This window comes from Cololabis saira, chromosome 21, assembly GCF_033807715.1.
Source record: "Cololabis saira isolate AMF1-May2022 chromosome 21, fColSai1.1, whole genome shotgun sequence".
NCBI lineage: Eukaryota > Metazoa > Chordata > Actinopteri > Beloniformes > Belonidae > Cololabis > Cololabis saira.
Window position 1 is genome coordinate 26463873 of NC_084607.1, and position 21601 is coordinate 26485473.

Here is a 21601-nt window from a genome sequence, read left to right on the forward strand (position 1 = left end):
CCTCGCTGGTGCGACCATGCTGGCTCACCCCGTGCCTGGCGCTCCAGTTGCCCTGACCACGGACGCCTCGGATTATGCTGTCGGTGCGGTTCTCCAGCAGTCTGTTCATGGTGTTTGGCAACCACTTGCTTTTTTCAGCCGCCAACTGCGTTCCAGCGAGCAGAATTACAGCACTTTTGACAGAGAACTCCTCGCGCTTTATCTGGCCATCAGGCATTTCCGTTTCCTGCTGGAGGCTCGCCCGTTCACTGCCTTTGTGGACCACAAGCCTTTGATTTTTGCCATGGCCAAGGTGTCGGAACCATGGTCTGCCAGGCAGCAGCGCCACCTGGCTTTCATCTCAGAATTCACCACGGACATCCAACACGTGTCAGGCAAGGACAATGTTGTGGCCGACTGCCTCTCCCGGGTGCTCATTGGCGCTGTCCACCTGGGAATAGACTATGCCCGCATGGCTGTGGACCAGGCTTCCGACCCCGACGTTCAGTCGTACAGGACAGCAGTCACTGGCCTCCGGCTGGCGGACGTCCCGTTCGGTGAGGATACAACGCTGCTCTGTGACATCTCTCTGGCCCTCCCCCGTCCTGTGGTGCCACATATTTGGAGACGACAAGTTTTCGACGCCATACATGGCCTCTCGCACCCAGGCAGTAAGCCGTCTCAACGTCTTGTAGCTGCGAAGTTTGTCTGGCACGGCCTGAAAAAGGACATTCGCGACTGGGTCAGGACCTGTGTGGCATGCCAGCGCGCTAAGATCCATCGCCATGTTAAGGCCCCAGTGGAACATTTTGCGGTTCCTGAAAGGCGGTTTGATCATGTCAATGTTGACTTGGTGGGACCCCTTCCTCCCTCCAGGGGATTTACTCACCTGCTAACAATGGTGGACAGGACCACCCGTTGGCCAGAAGTTGTCCCGCTGTCTGCGACGACTTCAGCTGATGTAGCCAGGGCCTTTATTGGTTCCTGGATCGCCCGGTTCGGGGTCCCCTCTGACCTCTCTTCAGATCGTGGCCCTCAGTTCACCTCCGACCTCTGGACTTCTGTTGCTCGTCAGTTGGGTGTCATTCTCCACCGCACTACGGCATACCACCCGCAGGCCAACGGCATATGTGAACGCTTTCACAGGGACATGAAGGCCGCCCTCAAGGCTTCTCTCACGGACGACGGCTGGGTGGATAGACTGCCTTGGGTGATGCTGGGGATTAGAACTGCGCCTAAAGAGGACCTCCTCTCTTCCTCGGCGGAGTTGGTTTATGGCCAAACTCTCAGGGTCCCAGGTGATTTTGTCCCCCACCCCACGGTCCCCTGGTCTGCATCTGACCAACGCCGTACTTTGTTGGACTCTGCTCAAGCGTTCCGGCCCGTTCCAACCTCACACCACTGCCTGCCTCGGGTGCACATTCCCCCCGACCTGCGTGCTGCGGAGTATGTTTTCGTCCGCCACGATGCCCATCGGGGACCCCTGCAACTGCCTTACGATGGACCATATCGGGTTGTGGAGGCTGGTGATAAGACTTTTGTCATCGACGTCGGGGGCAGGATGGATTGCGTCTCAGTGGACCGTCTGAAACCGGCCCACCTCGATTTGGGCCGCCCGGTGGAAGTGGCTCAGGCACCACGGCGCGGCCGCCCCCCGGGTAAGCCTCCCTTGGAGCTGGTCCCGCCCCCTTTGGCCTCCCCACACTGCCACCCAGCACCTGCTCGCCGTCAGCAGCCTGCTCGCCGTCAGCAGCCTGCTGCCGCCACCCCCCCGCCTCGACCCCCTCTGCCTGCTCAGGGGCTTCGGAATAGCTTTGGGAGGGTCATACGGGTCCCTGGTCGTTTCACTGGGCCTGTTCTTGTGAATTCTGGGGGGACGTGTGTGGTGGATATACACACACAAGACAATTGTTAATTCTCAGAGTTATAATTCACGGCGACCTCGCCCATGTTACAATGCCTTGTTGTTCCTTTTACAAGGGATATTCTTCCCTTTAATTATACGTGCTACTTTAAGAGTAGAGACACACCTCGGAGGTGTTCACGTCTTTACCTGCGCGAGAGTTTGCTGTTTGGTGGTTTTTGATTATTCACTTTGTTAATTGAATTAAATGGAGTGCTCTCCAAAGAGGAATTAATCTCCGTCATTTCTCTGCCTACATCAACCGCACTCCCACAACACCATATTTTCTGGATTATAAGCCGCACCTGTATATAAACCGCATCAGCTCTATTTTAAAAAAAAACAATAAAAAAAAGATATATAAGCCGCACCCGTATATACGCCGCATCCGCTCTATTTAGAAAAAAAGATATGCAAGCCGCAGATATTTCTGTTGTTAGATTAGATATATACTACATGTACAGAAGGATTTTGAGCTGTAAATGATGTACATGTTTGTACCTAAATAGATCCTTTCCTAACAGTGTCTTTTAACATGGCAACAACTTTGCTGATTAAAACGGGACAGAACCAAGAGAAAATAACCGCTATTTATTTATCTATTTATCTGTTTGAAATCTGCTTCTACTTCTATCTGCTAAAGAAGAAGTAGCGTATTCTTCTTTGCATTTATTTTGTCTTAGTTAATTAATTAATTAATGCTAACCTTCAGACACATTTTGTATTAAAAAGGATATTTCAGAATATCTAACCTCTGCTTCATCTGGCTCACTGGCCGGTCCTGTCATCTCTCTTTTTACACCATTTCCATATCCAAACGGTACTCTGAGCTGCAGGACTGTGAGCAGTTCTGATTGATATGAAACTGCACATATCAATATTTATCCAGCTCTTTCTCCCGCTGCTGTCAGACACCTGAATTAACAGAAGCTGAGACTCTTTCCTGCGATTGAAACCAGTGGAACTGTTGATTTATCATAGATGACTGATTCAGTGTTTCTAATCTGCAGAGAATATTATTTATTTAAGTTATCTTCCCATACGGTCACAACTGACTAAACGCGCTGCTGTGATTCAGACTCAACATGTTTAAAATGGTTACTGCTATTCGTATTGTATTCGTATTCATATCACTTCGGTGTAGAACAATGTAGGACTAAACAAATGGGTTTCTTTCTCTGAAACGGGTAAAGGTTTTTGTTTATTTCATGTTACTGTCAGTCCCTTGCTTATGAACATGTTCTGTTCCTGCATGCTGCTCCAGAGTTTGTTTTGTAAGTCCAGTATTTTTTACTGTATAGCATTAGCAATGTGTTGATAATACCTGAGATAAAAAACACATTTTTTTCAGTTTTTTGTTCATCATCAGATGCAGGACTTGCAGGTGCTGGCCTGAATGTTGTAAAACCTGACGTTTATGGCACTGGTTCAAGCCGTCAACTGTAACATTCCGATACAAACGATCCAGTAAGCCTCTTTTTCATCAGCACCCCCGACTCCCATGGCAATGAAAGCCGTGGCTTTCATCTTCTTCAGCTGATCCACCCCTGATGAGCTGTGGACGTTTGCTGCCGAATATCCCTTTCCCTTTCCCTTTCCAAAACTTGTTTTGGTAACGAAATCATAATTAGCAGCTGCGTTTAGTCAATGCCGGGTTAGCAGAAGTTGCTGATTGTTCATTTTCATGGCATGACAATGACTGATGAAAAAGTGATGACGGTTATCCATTGGCTAAGCTAGATGTCAATCAAATGTTTATGCCCGTAATTGTACATGATTTTACTGTTTTGTACAATTTTAGCTGATGTAGTACAAAAAAATATTGCAGCACATACAGTTGTCATAGATGTAAAAATCAATGGAGACCAAAATCGTTTTTTGAAACAGACTGTAAATATGTTGTTTTCTGCTGCAAATTTGACATTTTAACACGGAGGTCAATAGAGATTGAGTCGCTTTTGAAGCCAGCTCCCAGTGGTCAATTGATGAACTGCAACTTTTCTTATTTCCACATTGGCATCAATCTGGAAGTTAGATTGTTGCGGCCCGGACGGGGACACCTTGTCATGAGCACTAAAAGTATTTTATTTATTTTTTTTATCAAGGTATCAGGTAAGTGAAAATCCTGATTTAAATTGACATAAAATAAGAATGATTTCACTTGTCCTGAATGACAAAAGCAGCTTAAGTGCTGCAAGACTATAGTACATGCAGTCCAATTAAAGTCCATGTGCATGTCCCTGGACATTAATCAACGCATTAAGTTACAGTCTGTGTTCAACAAGCGTCAGGCTTCATCTCTCAGCTGGATTGTGAATGTTTGTGCAGAAGCTGATTGTTTACACATTAGATATGCTTATTTTGCTCTGTTTCCTTCGGCCATGAGCATAAAGGAAAGCATTATCTAATGTGTGCATCCATACAGGGAACAGTCTCTGGACTACTCACTATTTTTACTCACCACTTGTGGTGGATGTCTTGTGGTCTTTTACAATTTTTGCATTTTGTGTAAGATTTTCCAGCCCAAAAACCATGATAGCTCCTATTAAGAGCATAGTCTTTTTTCCTGGACTAATAAACAATCATGGTATCAGTGTCAAAACTAACCAAGTCCTTCATCAAAAGAATATTTAATGTGAACTGCTGCCTGAAAATAAACAGTCAGTCTGAGGATGTGAGACCGAAATAATCTGAAAACAAATTGTGACACTGATATGATTTTGTAAAAGTTGCACAAATTAGTTTGTCTTTTTTTTATTCAGTCACTCCCTTTTTGCCTCTTCTATCATCAATTTTGTGAATCTATCTATATATATATATTCAGATATCATAATAAATCCAGTTTTTATGCCAATGGCAAAAGCTCTGTCCCCTATGGTGCGGCATTTGGTCCTGGAGTTGGGGGTGAGGGTGGGGATGAATCAGGCGATAGAGGAGATATGTCAGGTATGAAGGGGCAAGGTTGTTTAAACCTTGTAGGTGGTCAAGAGGATCTTGAAATGTATGCGTTGTTTTATGGTAAGCCAGTGAAGTTGACAGAGGATGGGCATGACGTGTTCTCTGGAGGGGGTGTGGGTGAGCAGTCAGGCAGTGGAGTTTCAAACATATTTCAGTTTTTTAGGAACAGTGGAGGGGAGACCATACAGGATGCTATTAAAGTAGTCGAGTCCGGAGGTGATGATGGCCCGAATTATGACACTCTTCCACTAGTACCTACTCGGCTCTACTCATCTCAGCTTAGCTCAACCCAACTTGGCCTGGTTTCTTTTCCATAACAATCCAGCACCTGGAGCAGAAGTAGGCAAGTTGGAGCGAAGCTGCTGTGACATATTTGATTGTGTGACACAAACAAAGAAGATAACAACACTAAATATGTAGAACATGGAGGACATGATATACGTGCTGCTTGATCTGTGGCTTGTGTACGACATTAAGTTAAAAAATTAGAGTAAGAGAAGGCTTCAACTGGCGATGCTTTTTAATATTTTTTTAGTTTGTCTCAGTGCTGCTGAAAAGTACGTTGATAACCGCTAGCAGCTATGAAGTGACAGAGCTCCTGGTAGATCTTGTTCATTATCGCCCCATCTAGATCCCTTTTTAATTCTCTCCTCAGCCACCTCAAGTTTATGAACACCTGCGCCCCAGTGTTGGATCACGAAACAGACTTTTGCGCTACCATTGCTTGTCAAATAAAATGAACAATAAGCCACCATCAGAGTCTCTCTTTCGCTGATGTCACATCCTGACTCAGACATCTGACTCCCAACCTCCTGACCAATCGGTGGTATGGAGTGTGATGATGACAGATACAGCCAGACTCAGCCCGCTTAGAACCTTGGCAGAGTAGTTACAGAAAAAGTATTTACTGGGCACGGTTAGACCCCGAGCAGCAAAGCGCCAAACCGAGTCGAGGCGAGCCGAGTTGGGCTGAGTAGGTAGTAGTGGAAAAGTGCCATTAGTGTTTCAGCGGCTGGGAAGGAAAGAGTGGGTTGAAGCGGTGCTATTCTCAGGAGGTTGAAGAAGGATGTTTTGGTGACGTGGTCTGTGTGACTTGAAGGAGAGTGTGGGGTCCATGTACAGTAGATGCCACGGTTTCTGACCAGGGGGGAGGGAGTGACAGAGTGAGAAGTTCTGGAAGGTGGGGAGGGTGGATTTTGGAACAAAGATTATAATTTCAGTTTTATTGCTGTTGAGTTTGAGGAAGTTGAGGTTCATCCAGGTTTTTATGTAGGTGAGGCAGTTGGTGAGGATGGAGAGAATAGCAGAGTAATGGCTTTGGTGGTGATGTAGACTTGAGTGTTGTCGTCATAGCAGTGAAAGTGAAGTCCAGGCGATGTGACCAAGTGAGAGCATGTAGAGGATGGGGCCAAGCACGGAACCTTGGGATACTCCCTGTGAGACAGGGGTGGTGTGGGATTTGTGAATGTTTATTGCGAGATAGAGATCTTTCAGACAGATATGAGTTGAACCAGGAGAGGGCAGAGATGGTGATGCCTATGGATTTCAGGCGGCTGAGGAGGATGGAGTGGTTGATGGTGTCAAAGACAGCACTAAGGTCGAGGAGGAGAAGAATGGTGAGGGGGCGGAATCAGAATATGAGGTCATTTGTGACTTTGATTAGAGCTGTTTCCGTGCTGTGGTGGGTTTGAAAGCCGAATTGGAATGTTTAATATAGGTTGTTGGAGAAGAGTTAATACTTGAGTTAAGTTGCGATGGTTCTTTCCAGTAGTTTTGAGATAATTGTGAGGTTGTAGATGGGTCTGAAATTGGTCGTCAGAGTCAAGACTAGGCTTTTTAAGGAGAGGGGTGATGGCAGCAAGATTAAGAGGTAGGGGGACAGTGCCTCAGCTAAGGCAGGAGTTGATGGTGTCAGTAATGATGAGTAAGGATGAGGCTAGAAAGAGTGTTTGATATGCAAGTGGAGGGAGAGACTGGTCAGATGGATTTAAGGTTGCTAAAAGTGATTGTGCTGTCCTGTTTGGGTTCAGGGGTGTCAATGACAAGTGTGATGGCCAGGTGGTCGAATATGGAGAGGTCGGTGCGGAGATACTATGGATTAGAAGCCAGTGGAGTAAACAAGATAATGTTATGGGTTTTTTTTGGAGGTAATCAGATCTGATCTAAATGTCCTTGCTGACATTTCCTTATCCAGATGGTTGCTAAGGGAGCCTACACTCATAGTTATGACGTAAACAAAACAAAATGCATGGTGGTGAATTGGCTTTGCAGCTACTACTACTACTACTACTACTACTACTACTACTACTGTCATTTAGCAGATGCTTTTATCCAAAGCGACTTACATCTGAGAGAACAACACAAGCACGGAATTAGGTTACAGCTGGATAAGTGCTAGTCGGACTGCTGTGAGTCCATTTGGACACAGGTGCTGTCATGCTAGTGCTTGATAATTGTTTTATTTTTTATTTTTTTCACCCAACCCAACAGTCCATTTATACAAGAGAGCTACGTTTAAGAAGACACCATCATGCGATCATCTTGTCATAAGTGCATGCAGCTTACTCAGTGCTGAGTCGTGCAAAGAGACACATTTTCTAATTAATTCTGATGGGCAGAGAAGTTTACTAGATGCAGAAGTGCTCCTTAAAGAGCTGAGTCTTTAGCTTGCTCTTAAAAGTAGATACAGACCCTGCAGATCGGACAGAGTTTGGTAGGTCGTTCTACCATCGGGGAACAATGGAGGAGAAGAGTCTAGCTACTGATTTCACGCCACCTTGTGGTGGAAGCACCAGGCATCTTTCACTGGCTGAGCGTAGCTTTCGAGAGGGAGTGTATCTCTGGATGAAAGAGTGAAGGTAGGCAGGAGCTGTTTGGGTAATTGTTTAGTAAGCCAAAAGGAGAGCTTTGAACTTGATGCGCGCTGTAATTGGAAGCTAGTGCAGGGTGATTAGCAGCAGAGTGACATGAGCTCTCTTGGGTTGGTTGAAGACCAGACATGCTGCTGCATTCTGGATCATATGCAGAGGTTTAATTGAGCATGCAGGGACTGAGCATGCAGACCAACAAGGAATTACAGTAGTCAATGCGTGACATGACCAGAGCCTGAACAAAGAGCTGTGTCGTATGTTCTTTCAGGTAGGGTCCCATGCGCATGTCCCATGCGCGCACTCGCTTCCAGCCCCCCGTGTCCACTTCCCACGGGTCCTCCTGGGCTCACAGTGTCCCAGTGTAACCCCCCCTCCCTCCCCTCTGCCACGGACCCCCAGTATGTAGTTATTATGTAGTTATTTCCAAAGCAGCTCGGTCCCATTGTGTGTGTGAGAGCGGGGAGCAGAGGCGTTAGTCCGGGATGCTGCTGCAGGACTCTCTGCCCAGCAGCAGCAGCCCGCGGGGATACGAGCAGCCGCAATGAAGCGCCGCAGCAGCTCCGGCTCGGAAGCTGTATGGGGGTACGTGGGGATGGAGACGTTTCCATCCCGGCGAGAGCAGAGAGCGGAGAGCGGTGCGCCGTAGGCCGCCACCCGCTCTCCATTCTCGCCGGGATGGAGACGCCGGTGGGCAGGATGCACGTTTGGGTGGGCACAGCCCCACCCTGCCCCCCCTTAAAACTGGCCTCGCTTACAGGTGAATGAGACATGGGGTAGTTTTGTTGAAAATGTGCTATCCAAAATGTCCTGGAAACCTCGACTCCTGCAAATGCGCGTTCCCCAAAGTTTGTCGGGGCGTGACTTTGGACGGACTCAGAAGTTGCATATTGCACCTTTAAATGTCAGCTTAAGATTCCTTGCAGAAAATGTGGGAACAAGTGTGGTGGAATCCAGCTGCACGCTTATCTGAGGAATTAAGGAATGACTGGCTGGACAGGCAATAAGCTCAGTCTTGGACAGATTTAGCTGAAGGTGACAGTCCTTCATCCATGCAGAGATATCAGAAAGACAGGCAGATATTGAGACGGCAGTGTCCCCAGGTGGGAAGGAAAGGAAAAGCTGGGTGTCATCGGCATAGCAGTGGTAGGAGAACCCTTGAGAGCTGATGATTCCACCTAGTGAAGAGGTGTGTAATGAAAAGAGAAGAGGGCCAAGCACCAATCCCTGTGGCACCCCTGTTGCCAGCTCATGCGATCTGGACACTCGTCCTTGCCATGACACTCTGACGGATCTTCCTGCAAGGTAAGACATGAACCACAGGAGGACAGATCCTGAAATGCCAAGCGTTGACAGTGTGGAGAGGAGGATGTGGTGGTTGACCGTGTCAAAGCCAGCAGACAGGTCCAGCAGTATGAGGACTGAGGATAGACCAGCAGATCTGGCTGCCCGTAGTGACTCAGTAACCGACAGAAGGGCAGTTTCAGTCAAGTGGCCCTGCCTAAAACCAGACTTATGTGGATTGTACAGGCAGTTGTCGTGAAGGAACTTTGAGACCTGACTGAAGACGGCTTGTTCTAGAATTTTAGACATGAACGGGAGCAGTGAGACTGGCCGGTACTTTTCAACCTGGGCAGGGTTGAGTGTGGGTTTTTTCAGCAGTGGGGTGACCCGAGCTTGTTTGAAGGCAGCTGTCACAAATGTGTATCAGCTGCGTACAGTTTCTACAGATTGCAAGAAAGTGCTAGAGGTGCACTGCTTTATTTCAACATCCACCTACAGACTGTTGTTGTTATCGTCATGTCAGCTGTCCACCATGTGAGAACTACACTCGTTTGGTCAGTCACATGTAGGCAGCTGACCATAAAAACGAATACACAGTAATTATCTCGTCATTCAATTTTCCTTCAAATGAAAACGACAATAGGCCCTTTTACTTTGGCGATTACCCTGTGTTTAACGTGCGGATGTAGCGTGTTGTGTGCCCCTTTTTACATTGGGTGGGGGTGGCGTGTTGAGCTGCCCTGCAAATAACTCGCCTCCAAGGGTAGTCTTTGCCGCGGGTCAGGTCTAATGTAAACAGAACTTGTGGAACTATACTGCACTGGCTACAGGGATTTCTACAGAAAATGATGATGGGGATACATGTTTTAAGATATTGTCTGTAATGCGAACATCCAGAGGATTTCATGGAGCATGCAGCTGGCTTGGAGATTCACACTGTTGCCTCACAGCAAGAGGGTTCCTGCTTCCTTCTATTACTTTAGTGTATAATGATAGTTTCGACATATTATGCGTTTGATAGTAGCCTAAATCTTCTATTTTTCTGTTTAGAGTTGAGAGGACCAGTCTGCAAATGGAATTTCTACTTTCATGAACAAAAAAAAATCATTTTCAAAAAGTATAATAATAAATGCCTTTGTGAGGAAACTCCTGGTGTGCCTGCTCTTTCAAAACCTTATTTAATATTCAGTCAAGCTGAGCAACTTTAAAGTGATAGTTAAACAGCCTGAAAACTGAATACGTTACAGTTTTTTGAACCTTGTTGCTGTGAATTCACTCTAATCTCACAGCAAGTGTGGTGGAGGGGTGTAAAGCATCCCAGAAGGGACTGTCCGCCCTGCTCCGCTAAAGATTCCCATCAAGACTACTTTGGTGGTGGACTGCAGGTAGCCTGCATAAATTTACACATAGCTGAATGAGCTGGCAGGAAATCAGACATGAGAAAGGGTAGAGAAAATCAGGTGCATTCTCAAATTTAAACACCACAATATGGGTCTGACTTGTGAATCGACATTATGTTAACCCATAGAAGCTGTGGGTCAGACATTTTTAGAGGAGAATTGAGCCACATATAAGGAAAGGATCTGTGTATAAGTCGAAAAGCCTTTTGTTTGATAGCACTCACCCTTTTGATATGTATAATTCTAGAAAGAAGAAAATAAGTTGAGATATACAGCTGTAAATGAGCAGAGTATTTTATCACAGGTTTGTGAAGCCTTGGGGTAAAATTGTAATCTCACAACCCTAGCTGAGGTGCATACAAGCTCCCTCTGCTTTTGAAACCCTCCCAGAAAGACCTGAGGATCGAGTACAATCCCTGTAAAGCTGCTACAAAGTGGACCACGACAGTTTTGTGCCCTGTGAGATCCAAACTTAAGAGCTTTCTGGGGGGTTGTGGCGGCTTTGGAGTTCTCTGGAGGACAAAATAATTTAACTGACTTTCTCTCTTATTACATGTGAACCATAGATGAGAAGCATGAAGTGACATAACCAGCCGGCATTTGGTGGACCAGTGAAAATCACTCTGTAGCATATAGGAAAGATAAATCCTGAGTTTCACTTTTGATCATTCTGTTATTTATTGTTATTTTAGATTGATAACTGTTCCTTATATGGCATTTGTTTTTTTTTTTTTACCGATGCATACAAACGTTTGAACCAACCAACAGTCTCTTCACAGACCAAATTCAGACCCTGTATTAAAATGCATTCAAAAACAATCCAATCAGACATGGCCGTTGCTAATGCAAGGTATGAACACATTTCAAGATTAATTCAGATCTGATTACTCAGCATGTGTGGTGGTTTGGGATGCTTGAATTTGCCTGCAAGTGACCGCAATAAATCTCTTTGTCATGTGTATTCTGATTTGTTTTCGCGGTAGATATTCTATATTGTATTTTATTCCCAGCATTTTCTTATTTTTTACTTTTTTATTACAGGTCTTTATTAGTGTATAGATTGGGTACAAATACATTGTCAGCCAAATTTTAATGCCAGGTGTGATCACATCCACTAAGCATTGATTTCTCAAAGCATTTTAATACAAGGCCAAATAGGGCCACAGATGTTTTTCCAGCTTTTGGGAGAACTACAATTTCCATGGTTTGTAATAACCTAGTATAGAACTTTTTGGAAGCACACTTAATAAATCATTACTATATTTCTTGAAAGATTTATTCAAACAAGACACATTGATCAACGCAGTATGAGTGCCTATAGACATTTCAGTAAGTCAGTCAAAACTTTATTTATACAGCATTTTGTATGCATGGAAAAGTCTGTTCATGACCCTTCATCCCTAAAAAACAAACAAACAAACAAAAAATCCTAGAGAAATTTGTCTTCAGTTCCAGAGAGTGATGTCAGATTTCCCAGTCTGCTTTTATATCTATAAAAAGCCCTTATATAAGCTGAGTTGTCAACATAGTTCACAGCAGACAAATGGTACAGCATACATATATACACAAGTAGTACAGAGCAATCCAAAGCAGCCTATTGCTGCCATTACAAATTATTATGAAACAATGCATGACTATTTTTTTGTTCATTTTTTTTCTTTTTTGCAAGTGCAAAAGCTGTACAAGAAATCATTGAATCTTCCCCTTCATTTTCAGCTATAGTGTTGGCAAAGCACTTAGATACAATGCAACATCTTTTTAACATTAAATACGTGAGTGCATTTTACCTACAGTAACAATGAAAATCAGAAGATCACAAGCTTCAAATATATGACATATAATGAATTTCAAAAGATCCTCTGTGATCTTTGGAGGTACATTGTGTGTCATATGTTGGGAGGGAGCGTGGGAACTGAAGGATGTGCAGCCATGAGTCTAAAATCTGGAAGCACTTTTCACTTTTCATATGTCAAATCCATGTTTCTTTTTCAACGTTTTTGACGAAAGCTCAGTCATTGAAAAACACAGTACAAAAACTGACAGAAGACGAAGAAACAATCGAACCATACACCATAATCTATATATTGCTAACGATCATGGAGCCCAAGTATCTCTACTAGGTTGCATTCAGATAACCTTGAGTAGAATACTTGCATTGTGTGTTTTCTAAAGAGAAACTTTTACAAACAACAGTCAGTTTGCTCTGAGGCGAGCGAGCGACACCATTGTCTGTTTGTTCATCAGGAGAGATTGAGTAAATGCACTCTAAGCTGACGATCCAAAGCAGTCCCAGCATTCTCACTGTTTTGGATGTTCAAGCATCAGTTAGGTGTACTCAGTTTCTCCTGATTCAAGGCTTTTGGTCCTGTTTCATGCCACAAATTTGTGGTCTTTGTGTGTAGATTGTACAGTAACTTCGAATATACTGTACCTCTGTGACTTGATGACTTGCTCCTGTGTGTTTCCGTGTATGCTTGTGCACGTGTTCAAGTATTTAGATTGTCCACACCAGAGGCTAAATTGTGACTCATCAGGGTTTTCCAGTCTAATTAACTCAACTTCACCAACTGATGTTGTTTTTGTTTAAATCCAGTTTTTGAAGGAAAGTACTCATGGAAGTCCATCCTGAACAGAAGATGGGGAAAGAAATGATCCTTCAGTGCTTCTTGACCACTGCATATTTTTTTTTTTTTTTTACATTTCCATGGCTGTTTCTTTGTAATGCAAATATCCAAACGTCACTATTCATTCACAGTGCTTTCCTAAACTGTCAGCCAACCTGGATGAGACACATTAGGCAACAGAAATTCAATGTATTCACCCGTCTCCTTTGCATCGAGGTAGCATGTCCTCAGGCTTTCTTTGTCCTCAAAGACATACTGCACTCATAATTGTAAATCCTCTAGACACCATTGTTGCCGTGTCTATGCTCCAGTTCCAAGGAATTCCAAAGAGGTCCAGGTCCAGCTGTCCAACTGTTCAGATTCAGAATAAAGAGAATAAAGAGCTACTCGTCTTTCCAACTAAAGTCACAGAACATCCCTCAAAACCGGTTCTTCTTCTTCCCAAAAAAGTGTTTGGAGTACACAGACAAATCAAAATGGAAAGCAACCATCATGATATCAGGTTTGTCCATGCAAGCACAATGCTTTTTCTTTTTTTTGTCTTCGTCTCATCTCCATCCTCTATAAGATCCTCTGTGGAGTGTATTCTTTGGCTCAGCTTGCCAGTGGGTTAATCCTATGTTTACACTGCCAGCCCGAATCTAATTTGTAGCAAATCAAGATGGGATGTAGACAGATTTGTTTTGACACTCTGCACATTCAGATGTGTTTTCAAATGTGTCTCCAATCAGATTTCCACAATAGTTTTTTTAAATTTTGTCTAAATGTTCTGGTTGCTCAAATAGGATTTTGAATACTCTTTAGTGTCAATGAGACACAAACAGCAACTTTGTCTACCAGAGGGATGGGAGTGACAGGGGTTTCCTGCATTACAGTAGTTAGTCTCAGCGGTTGTTGAGCTAATCTGACAGCTAATCAGCTAATCTGTTTGGACCATGCAACCAACCATACTGACATCTGGGAACAGCTGCTCAAAATAAAACAAATAGAACATTTTACATGTCATCTGCTTTCTTAGAATTTGTGAACATTTGGACTCCTACAGTTCAACGCAACCATTTTTGACAGCAGCAAAGCCAGTTCTCCATCCTCCGTTCTTTTTTTTTTTTACCTCAGTTCTATGTGTGCAGGCTACCATAGCAACCGTGAGTTTGCCTATGTTTCCATAGCTCTGATAACCTAACCTTTACTCCAACTCTTGCATCTGATCACTTACAGTATATCTTGAAAACGGTCAGTCAGACGGATTGGATTCTGATTGGATATGCTAGAAATCATATTTATGCCTGACAGTGTGAATTATAACATCAGTAACCTCACATTCATCCGTATCCACCTCTCAACTCTGAGCAGAGACACATAGGGATTCACCTAGTGAGTCCTTATTGCTTTACTGACGCATATTGCTTGTTTATTTACTGCCACTTTGCATGCCTTCACTACTTCTAATGCATTCAGAGTGATTAAGGACAGACCGCACGCAAGAGTTTCATGGATATTTAAGAGGCCAGTAAGCTTTTCACATGAAGTGACCCACTAAAAGTGTTTGGATCTTATGGGAATAAAAGTCAAAGAAACAAGGATGCCACATAGTAGTGCTGCAGCACAGTGCATTAGTACTATGCAGAGTTGAAGCGAGCATAAGCAGAGATGTATTTGATGCATATTCCACGCATATCCCATCGGTGCTTTTGTATTCATGATTCCCATCCTCGCTTGATGGCAGCCACCCTTAGCGCCACTCCGACAGCTTGTCTAACAGGTTTTTCACATCTTGAAGAGGTAAAGTGGAGAAGCCATTGCAGCATTACAAGCAAGCATTGTATTGCTAATGTATTCTATCTTGTTAAATTTTTACTCCGTTGTTCAGTTTATTTGCTTGAGTTCATGGGCAGAACCAATAAATTGAGATGCAAATTGGAGAATTTGGCTCACTAACCTCACCAACTCTCAGGGAATTCAAAAATAAAAAGTTCATAGTTAAGATTGGCAATAGTTTGTTTTTTTTCTTCCGATATGAAAAGGATATTGCCGAGCATCTGGTCATTCATGTCACGGTCTGCATCTGTGTGAACGTAATTATTCCTGTGTGAAAATGTGATTGAGCAGCAGGGAGTAAATCTGGAGCCTGCCATGCTTTCCCTCACTCCGTCATTCATTACAGCCGACTCCTAATGCAGACGTTCTCACATCATAGGAGTACCAATTTAGGCTTTCATGGCTTATGACAGCTTGGATCTGGGTAACAAACACAAGATGAGCACTCGGTACCCATCGCTCATCCTTTTCATGGATATGAATGCTTAGAGCGAGGTGAGAAGTCTGCCAGAAGAAAAAAAAGAGTAAAAGAGGGGCAGATGGAATAAAAGAGAAGGCGGAAAAGAGCTAAATAGTGTGTGACTCTGGGAAGCGGTGCGGTTTGATGAGGTTCCACCACCTGCCCGATGCGCCGGGCATATGCACTGCGGCATATCTGGTGTCCTCATGATAACAAATGAAGGTGAATTCAATCAGTCACTTCAGATGGTCTAGCCCATGCTCTCAAGCTGAGAAATTATTCTTCTTGGCATAATATACAGTTACCTTATAGCAAAAGAGAATTTTTTTTACATAAATCACTGAAATATTTTTAGGGATTTTAGGTTTATATCAATTTATTTTCCACAAAAGTAACCAATAACTGTATGGGTGGTACTAAGTTTATGGTCCAACCCACTGTAATTCTTTATCAAAAGCCCTGGCTTCATATTTTAAAGCACTGTCGAAAATGATAGTGAGATACATATTCTTTGTTTTTTTTATTAAATATTTTTAATAAAATATCTCCATGCCTCATCATGCAATCAAAGAAGCGTGTTGTGGAACAAAGTGTCACAGGGAACTTCATAAAAAGGTATATTTTAATGAGGGGTGTCACAGTTTCATGTGACAGATCTTGCAGAGCAGGTACTGCTGTTTATTCAGATCCACGGATCCAAACTGTAGAAGGCTGTCTGTCTTTATAGATATTCTAGTAGCTTTGTGCATTGTCTTCATCAAGGAAAATGCTGATTTAAATCATAACACTGCACAGAGAACAACAGTTCTCATGAGGGATCTAACCAGGCGTCGCACTTGAGCAGTGCAGAAGTGTTGCATTTGCCCCCTCCATAAAGGTTATGGGACATGAAATCTTAGCAAATTATTTCAAATGATTGTCTTGTAAATGAAAGTAGCCTCAGGATGGTAATTATGGTGAAGGAGTATGGATCTTTAGTACAGTCAGGGGAAACTTGCTTCATGCTGCATTTTATCAATGCTGCATTTATAAAATGTAAGTTTACTTGGAAAAATGTAATTGTAGCATTAACACTAACAAGAAATGACATTTCATTTTGGACTTTACATTGTATACAGAGGACACTGGTCACAGTCCTCTCAGTCTTAGGTTCAGCTAACAGAATAGTCAGAATAAGGGACATGGAGGACATGTAGTGATGAAGTAAATGTCTAGGGCAAAAGTGACATGGCATATGAAGGTATACTACCAGCTTTAATCAAGAGCATAGCTTTTCCAGTACAAGAACCCGTCAGAGAAAAGGACGTAGTACAACGCTTACCTCCGCCACCTATTTATGGATTTGTGGAAGACAAATGATTTAAAATGTGAGTGCATTTTTTCATATTAGTTACAACTGAACAATATTCTGAATTATTGTGAATGAGTTGAATAAAATGAAGCCAGAGCATCTGTGCGATAGCACCCTCAAATTTTGGTCGTTTTGTTAGGAAGTTACAATCGATAAAAAGTCAAATTTTTGCCAGAAAATGGCCAAAACGCAGGTGAAACACCCAAAGACAGAGTCCACCATCATGTTTCTAGGAACAGCAAAGCCTCTCTTATACATTGGGACAGCAGTCATTCAAATGCACATGTAAGAACAGTGTGTACAGTGCTCTGCCTTTGAGTTTACTCAAAAGTATAGATGGCCAAAAGAAACATAGTCAAAGTTTTGAAGAAGAGTACGATGATAGTAGCAGGTAAAGAATTCTGATCTTGAATCGAAGAACTATGTTCTTAATTATAAAAAGCAGTATATCCCTCTCCGTATGTCCCCAGCGGTGAAAATATATCTAATCCACCCTTCCCTTTATGAAATTTATAAAGTTTGAGGTGGTTTAAATTTTGGTAAATAGCTCTTCTGTGGCCCTCATTCTACGTAGCTGTTTGCCATATTAGCTGTTTGCTGTCAGTATTAGTTATTAGCAATTAGTTGTAAGCAGCTAACTTTTAGCATAACATATTAGCCATTAGCATTAGCGATTGCCTCTTAGCCTAGCTCTTCATCAGAATTTCTTTCTGATTGTTCAGTCTGAGAACTGTATTACCACTATTTAATGCAAGTAACTAAAAAAAAATAAAAAGCAAAACTCATCAGTAATTCAACCCAGGAAAAAAATAGTAAAGAGCAATCAGTTTACTAAAGGATGAAAAACTATCTGCTCTGTACATTTAAAGTACGACCACCGTCACCTGAATAGTAATCGGTGTTCCCAGCATGCATCCAAATAATGAATTACAATCATGGTTTGATTCATTGTTAGCAGTTATTCACTTGTGGTGCTACGGTGCTCAGTTTAGCTGGAGTAAAGTAAGTTGCAGTTCAAACAGCAGATGTAGGTGCACGGATCAAACACCTCCGGTTGGGAACAACCATATTGGGAACATGTTTAGTTGTATGCATCTCTGGTTCTCTTCCTACAGCCGGAAACACTCCACTGATGATTCGTGTTTGGTTATGAAAGCAGGCCTTGGTAAATGTATGGAGCTGAAAATAGCAAAGCGGATCTTGGAGGATGTACATGATCCATATTCACATACTGGATATGCAAATGGAAATTCTTTGACAGATTTGTTGAACTGGCATAGAATATTCAGATTTTTCCAATGATCTTTCTGGGTATAGGGACGACTTCACCGTTTTCCCTGACGTCAATCATTTCTTTTAGATCTAAAAACATCTACAGCCAGAGAAGAGACCATTCAACAAATCCCTACAATAACAACAACAGAGCTTTTTTTATTCATTTCCCTAGTCTCTGGGAATTAGTGTGTTGAAACTGTGTGTGTTTGTCTTAGAGAGGATGGGTATGGGGTGGGCTTGCCTGTGGCTTCTGCCAGTGCCTTGGACCTTCTGTAATTTTTGACAAATGTGTATTGTGTGTTTTCATGTGTTCACACGTGCATGTGTGTGTACATTGTTCAGATCCTTCTCATCGCATTTGCCTCTGGAATGAGATGAATCCTTCCCTCACTCCCCTACCCTCTTCCCCGGTATGAGTTGCCAGGCTGATATCTCACTCTTCCGCGGGCTGGAGGGCAATGAGAGCTGACAATACAATGGCATTTTCTCTGTTGATGGGAAGCCAGAGTCTTAGGGGAAACACTCCCCACCAGCCTTTCTGACAGCCTCCAAGTCTGGGCTATAGTTTGTGGGGTAAATGGGAGTATCTGTGTGGGATTTGAATGTTTGAATGCTCTGGAGTGGTGCTACAGAGCAGGGCAGACAGTAACTGAGCTGCAAGAGGGTTGAGAGGAGACGAAGTAGAGGCGTGCCAACACTCTTCAAAGGTCATTCCATTTTTTTTTTCTTATAAAAACGTCCATGTTCAAAGAGTCACAGCCAATTTATCTGCCTCTGCTTTGATCCAGTGCTCTTAAAAATACACATACAGTATATCGCTCACATTTTCATTACTGTTTTAGTTAAAAATGATGCGGAAATGGAGAGTTAAAAAATTTCAGTTATGATATTTGCCTGTTCCCACACACCATTCGTAACTTTGGATATAAAGGATATCAGAGCATTTTCCTTCAACTTCGTCTGTTTTTTTTTTGTTTGGTTGGTGTCTTCCCAGTCTATTTATCACCACGTTCACACCGTCACCTCCGTCTTGCTGTTGGTGGCGAGTCCCTTGTGCTTGGGATGCATGTGTGGAGAGTGCCCGTATCCCAGCGGCTGTGAGAAGAGCTCGGGCAGCGTCTCGATGCTGAACTGCCTCTTGTTGGAGTAGACCTGGCGCCGGCTGTTCTGCTGGTGCAGCGTCTGGTGCTGCTGCTGCTGCTGGATGGGGTGGTGCTGCTGCCCTACGATGCCCATGTGTGTGGCCGACGGGTGCTGGATGTGGCTCTTACTCGGGTCCCACGCTTTAAAGGCCGAGCTAGAGGTGAGAGGGTGAGTGTTGGTCTTGGAGATCTTAGGCTTGGGAATCTGGGAGGCGTTGATCGTGATGGCCAGTGGGGCATGGATGTCCGGTGGTGGGAGGAACGGTTTGTCCTTGGGGTGGAAGTTGACAGGCTGGAAAGTAGGAGGGGACTGGCGGTGGGTGTAATCTACCATCGGGTAGCTCTTGTAGTAGTCTCTTGCACCAGTGTCTGGATGATAGGAGAAATGGGGAATGGAAAAAGAGGAAAATATGTTAAATTCAAATTTTTTTCCTGATAGCTGATAAACAATAACTAGGTCATGAAGTGATTCTTATAACCTCTACGGACCAGGCATTTTAATAAATCTGTATCTTTCTGCAAGCATTAAATACTCCCTGTTCATTAAAATTACATATTTACAACTTTTACCATACAAAAAACCCTTTGAAGCTGTAAAACTGCTCAGATATAGCGCTTCATCTTTGCATCATTTAGTATATGCGATTCTATGAATATGCAAAGAGGCGCTTCCATCAGCAGCTGCATCCATTTGTCCCAACCCTTCATCTGCATTTTCTAGCAATTCAATAGTGCTTCAACAACGGGTAAAAGCAGATCACATAGTCAGCACTGCTAAAGTGTGGGATATTCCAAGCAGGAAAGGAAAAAAAGAGTGCTTCTTTACTAAACTAATTTATTATTTTTTGTTTATTTTAAATCTCGATAGCAAGAGTTCTGTGGCAGAGGGTTATCACTTCTTAATATGCTTGATTTAAAATTAAACTAATCAATGAGCCGATTCATTGACTTTTAATTTGTTGATGATGTATGATTTATTCATAGATTTTTTTTAATTAATTTTCATTTTATTAAATGTCTTGAAGTCTGGTTTAAATATTTGATTTAGTATTTGAATGCAAGTGTACCATTTATTGCTGCAGCTGCATAATTCATATGATTTGTAATAAACAACAGTTGATTACATTTTTGTTATTTTATTGTCTTGGGAAATTATTATTTAGTTTTGAAAGAAATGTTTAAGTCAAGCCTGGTGAGATGTGCAGCTTGTTAATTCAACAACAGGTGGGATCGGTGTTGGGTTTCTTCTATTCTTATCAGTCTTTGCAGAATGATGAGATAAGTGAACCACTGTCTACATTTGCAATGGTCAAACCTAATGGTTAATTTGACTGCCTTATAACCGGGGTAGATGCAAGGTGTTGAGTTTGATTGGAAAACAAGTGTTCTGTTTGCTCCTCATCACAGCTGCCTTCAACCATCATTGCCAGCATTATCCCGCTCCTCATATCCCTAACAGACACAAACAACCTTGTTTGTTTGCTCCTATTTTTCCTGGAGTCATGTTAGAGGCAGTTAGAAAATATTAAAAACACCTCATATGTTACTACCTACTTTTTATCTCTCTCTTTCTAAATGTGTTCTCTGACATGACGGGATTCCCTCATCAGCACGTACTGCTCTTATCAGTGTTACATTCAAAACAGTGTCATAACAGTAAGACTGTGCCTCCTCAGAAGATGTATAAAACGTTTGGTTTTAGGTTATTGTAGCTGGGGTCATTGAATGGATATGACTCTTACAGTTTGTGAGTAGAGATCCCAGATTTATTGTGTATTTGTTGGAACACACAATTAACCTTCGGCTGGTTTTCTGCTCTGTGGCTAAAGGTGTCAAGTCGAATTACAATAGCCAGGATGGGTGAGAACGTTTTTTTTATGTTCACTTATCCAGAAGGAGTCTTGCATCCACACGTGTCAGGACAGTGTCCAGCACTCTCACAGGCCTACAATTACTCATTGAACATCTCATATGCTTGTCCATGGACAACTCCAGGGCACTTCAACAGCAGCTGTTAGGGAAGGACGCCAAGTTCCGGGACATCATTTACTCCCTCAGAGAACTTCTCCATGCTGGCTCAAGGATTCATACAGTCTCCTACTTTTTCCAATGTCCTTCCCTTTTCATGGGGTGCCTCAGGGCTCAGTTTATGGACATGTTATATTTCTTTATATATGTTCCACATGGGGCACCAGATCTGAGGGAGCTGTGTGTTCATCATTGCTCAGAGCCAAATAGGAATGAGAAGCCTATGTGGGCCAAATGGGGCCTGTAAGGGTTACAAGTGGACTAAATAGGCATGGGCCAAAAAAGAAGGGCAATTATGTGGGTCTTATTTAGGAAAATCCTTTTTTACTGTCTTGCAGATCCTTCACTCACCGTATCTGAGCTGAGTTCAGTGAATCACACAAAGTACATATTTTCAAACTATTTTCTCTGAGAAAACATGTTCCATACACCAGGGGCATTTCTAGATATGAAGCTCTGCTGGGGCACAAGTCCCTTATTAGTCAGATTAAATATTTTTATTGTGAAGCCTT

The 21601-nt window shown here is 43.0% G+C and overlaps 1 protein-coding gene across 1 annotated transcript in view; it reads right to left on the reverse strand.

The window, feature by feature from the left end:
• Window positions 1-11694: 11694 nt before the first annotated feature.
• The window catches only part of LOC133422071 (protein shisa-8), a 153919-nt gene continuing 144012 nt past the window's right edge, over window positions 11695-21601 (reverse strand). The window contains exon 5 of the mRNA XM_061711969.1: window positions 11695-19430. Coding sequence (XP_061567953.1) covers window positions 18931-19430 — 500 coding nt within the window. The 3' untranslated portion in view covers window positions 11695-18930. The remainder of the gene's footprint in view (window positions 19431-21601) is intronic.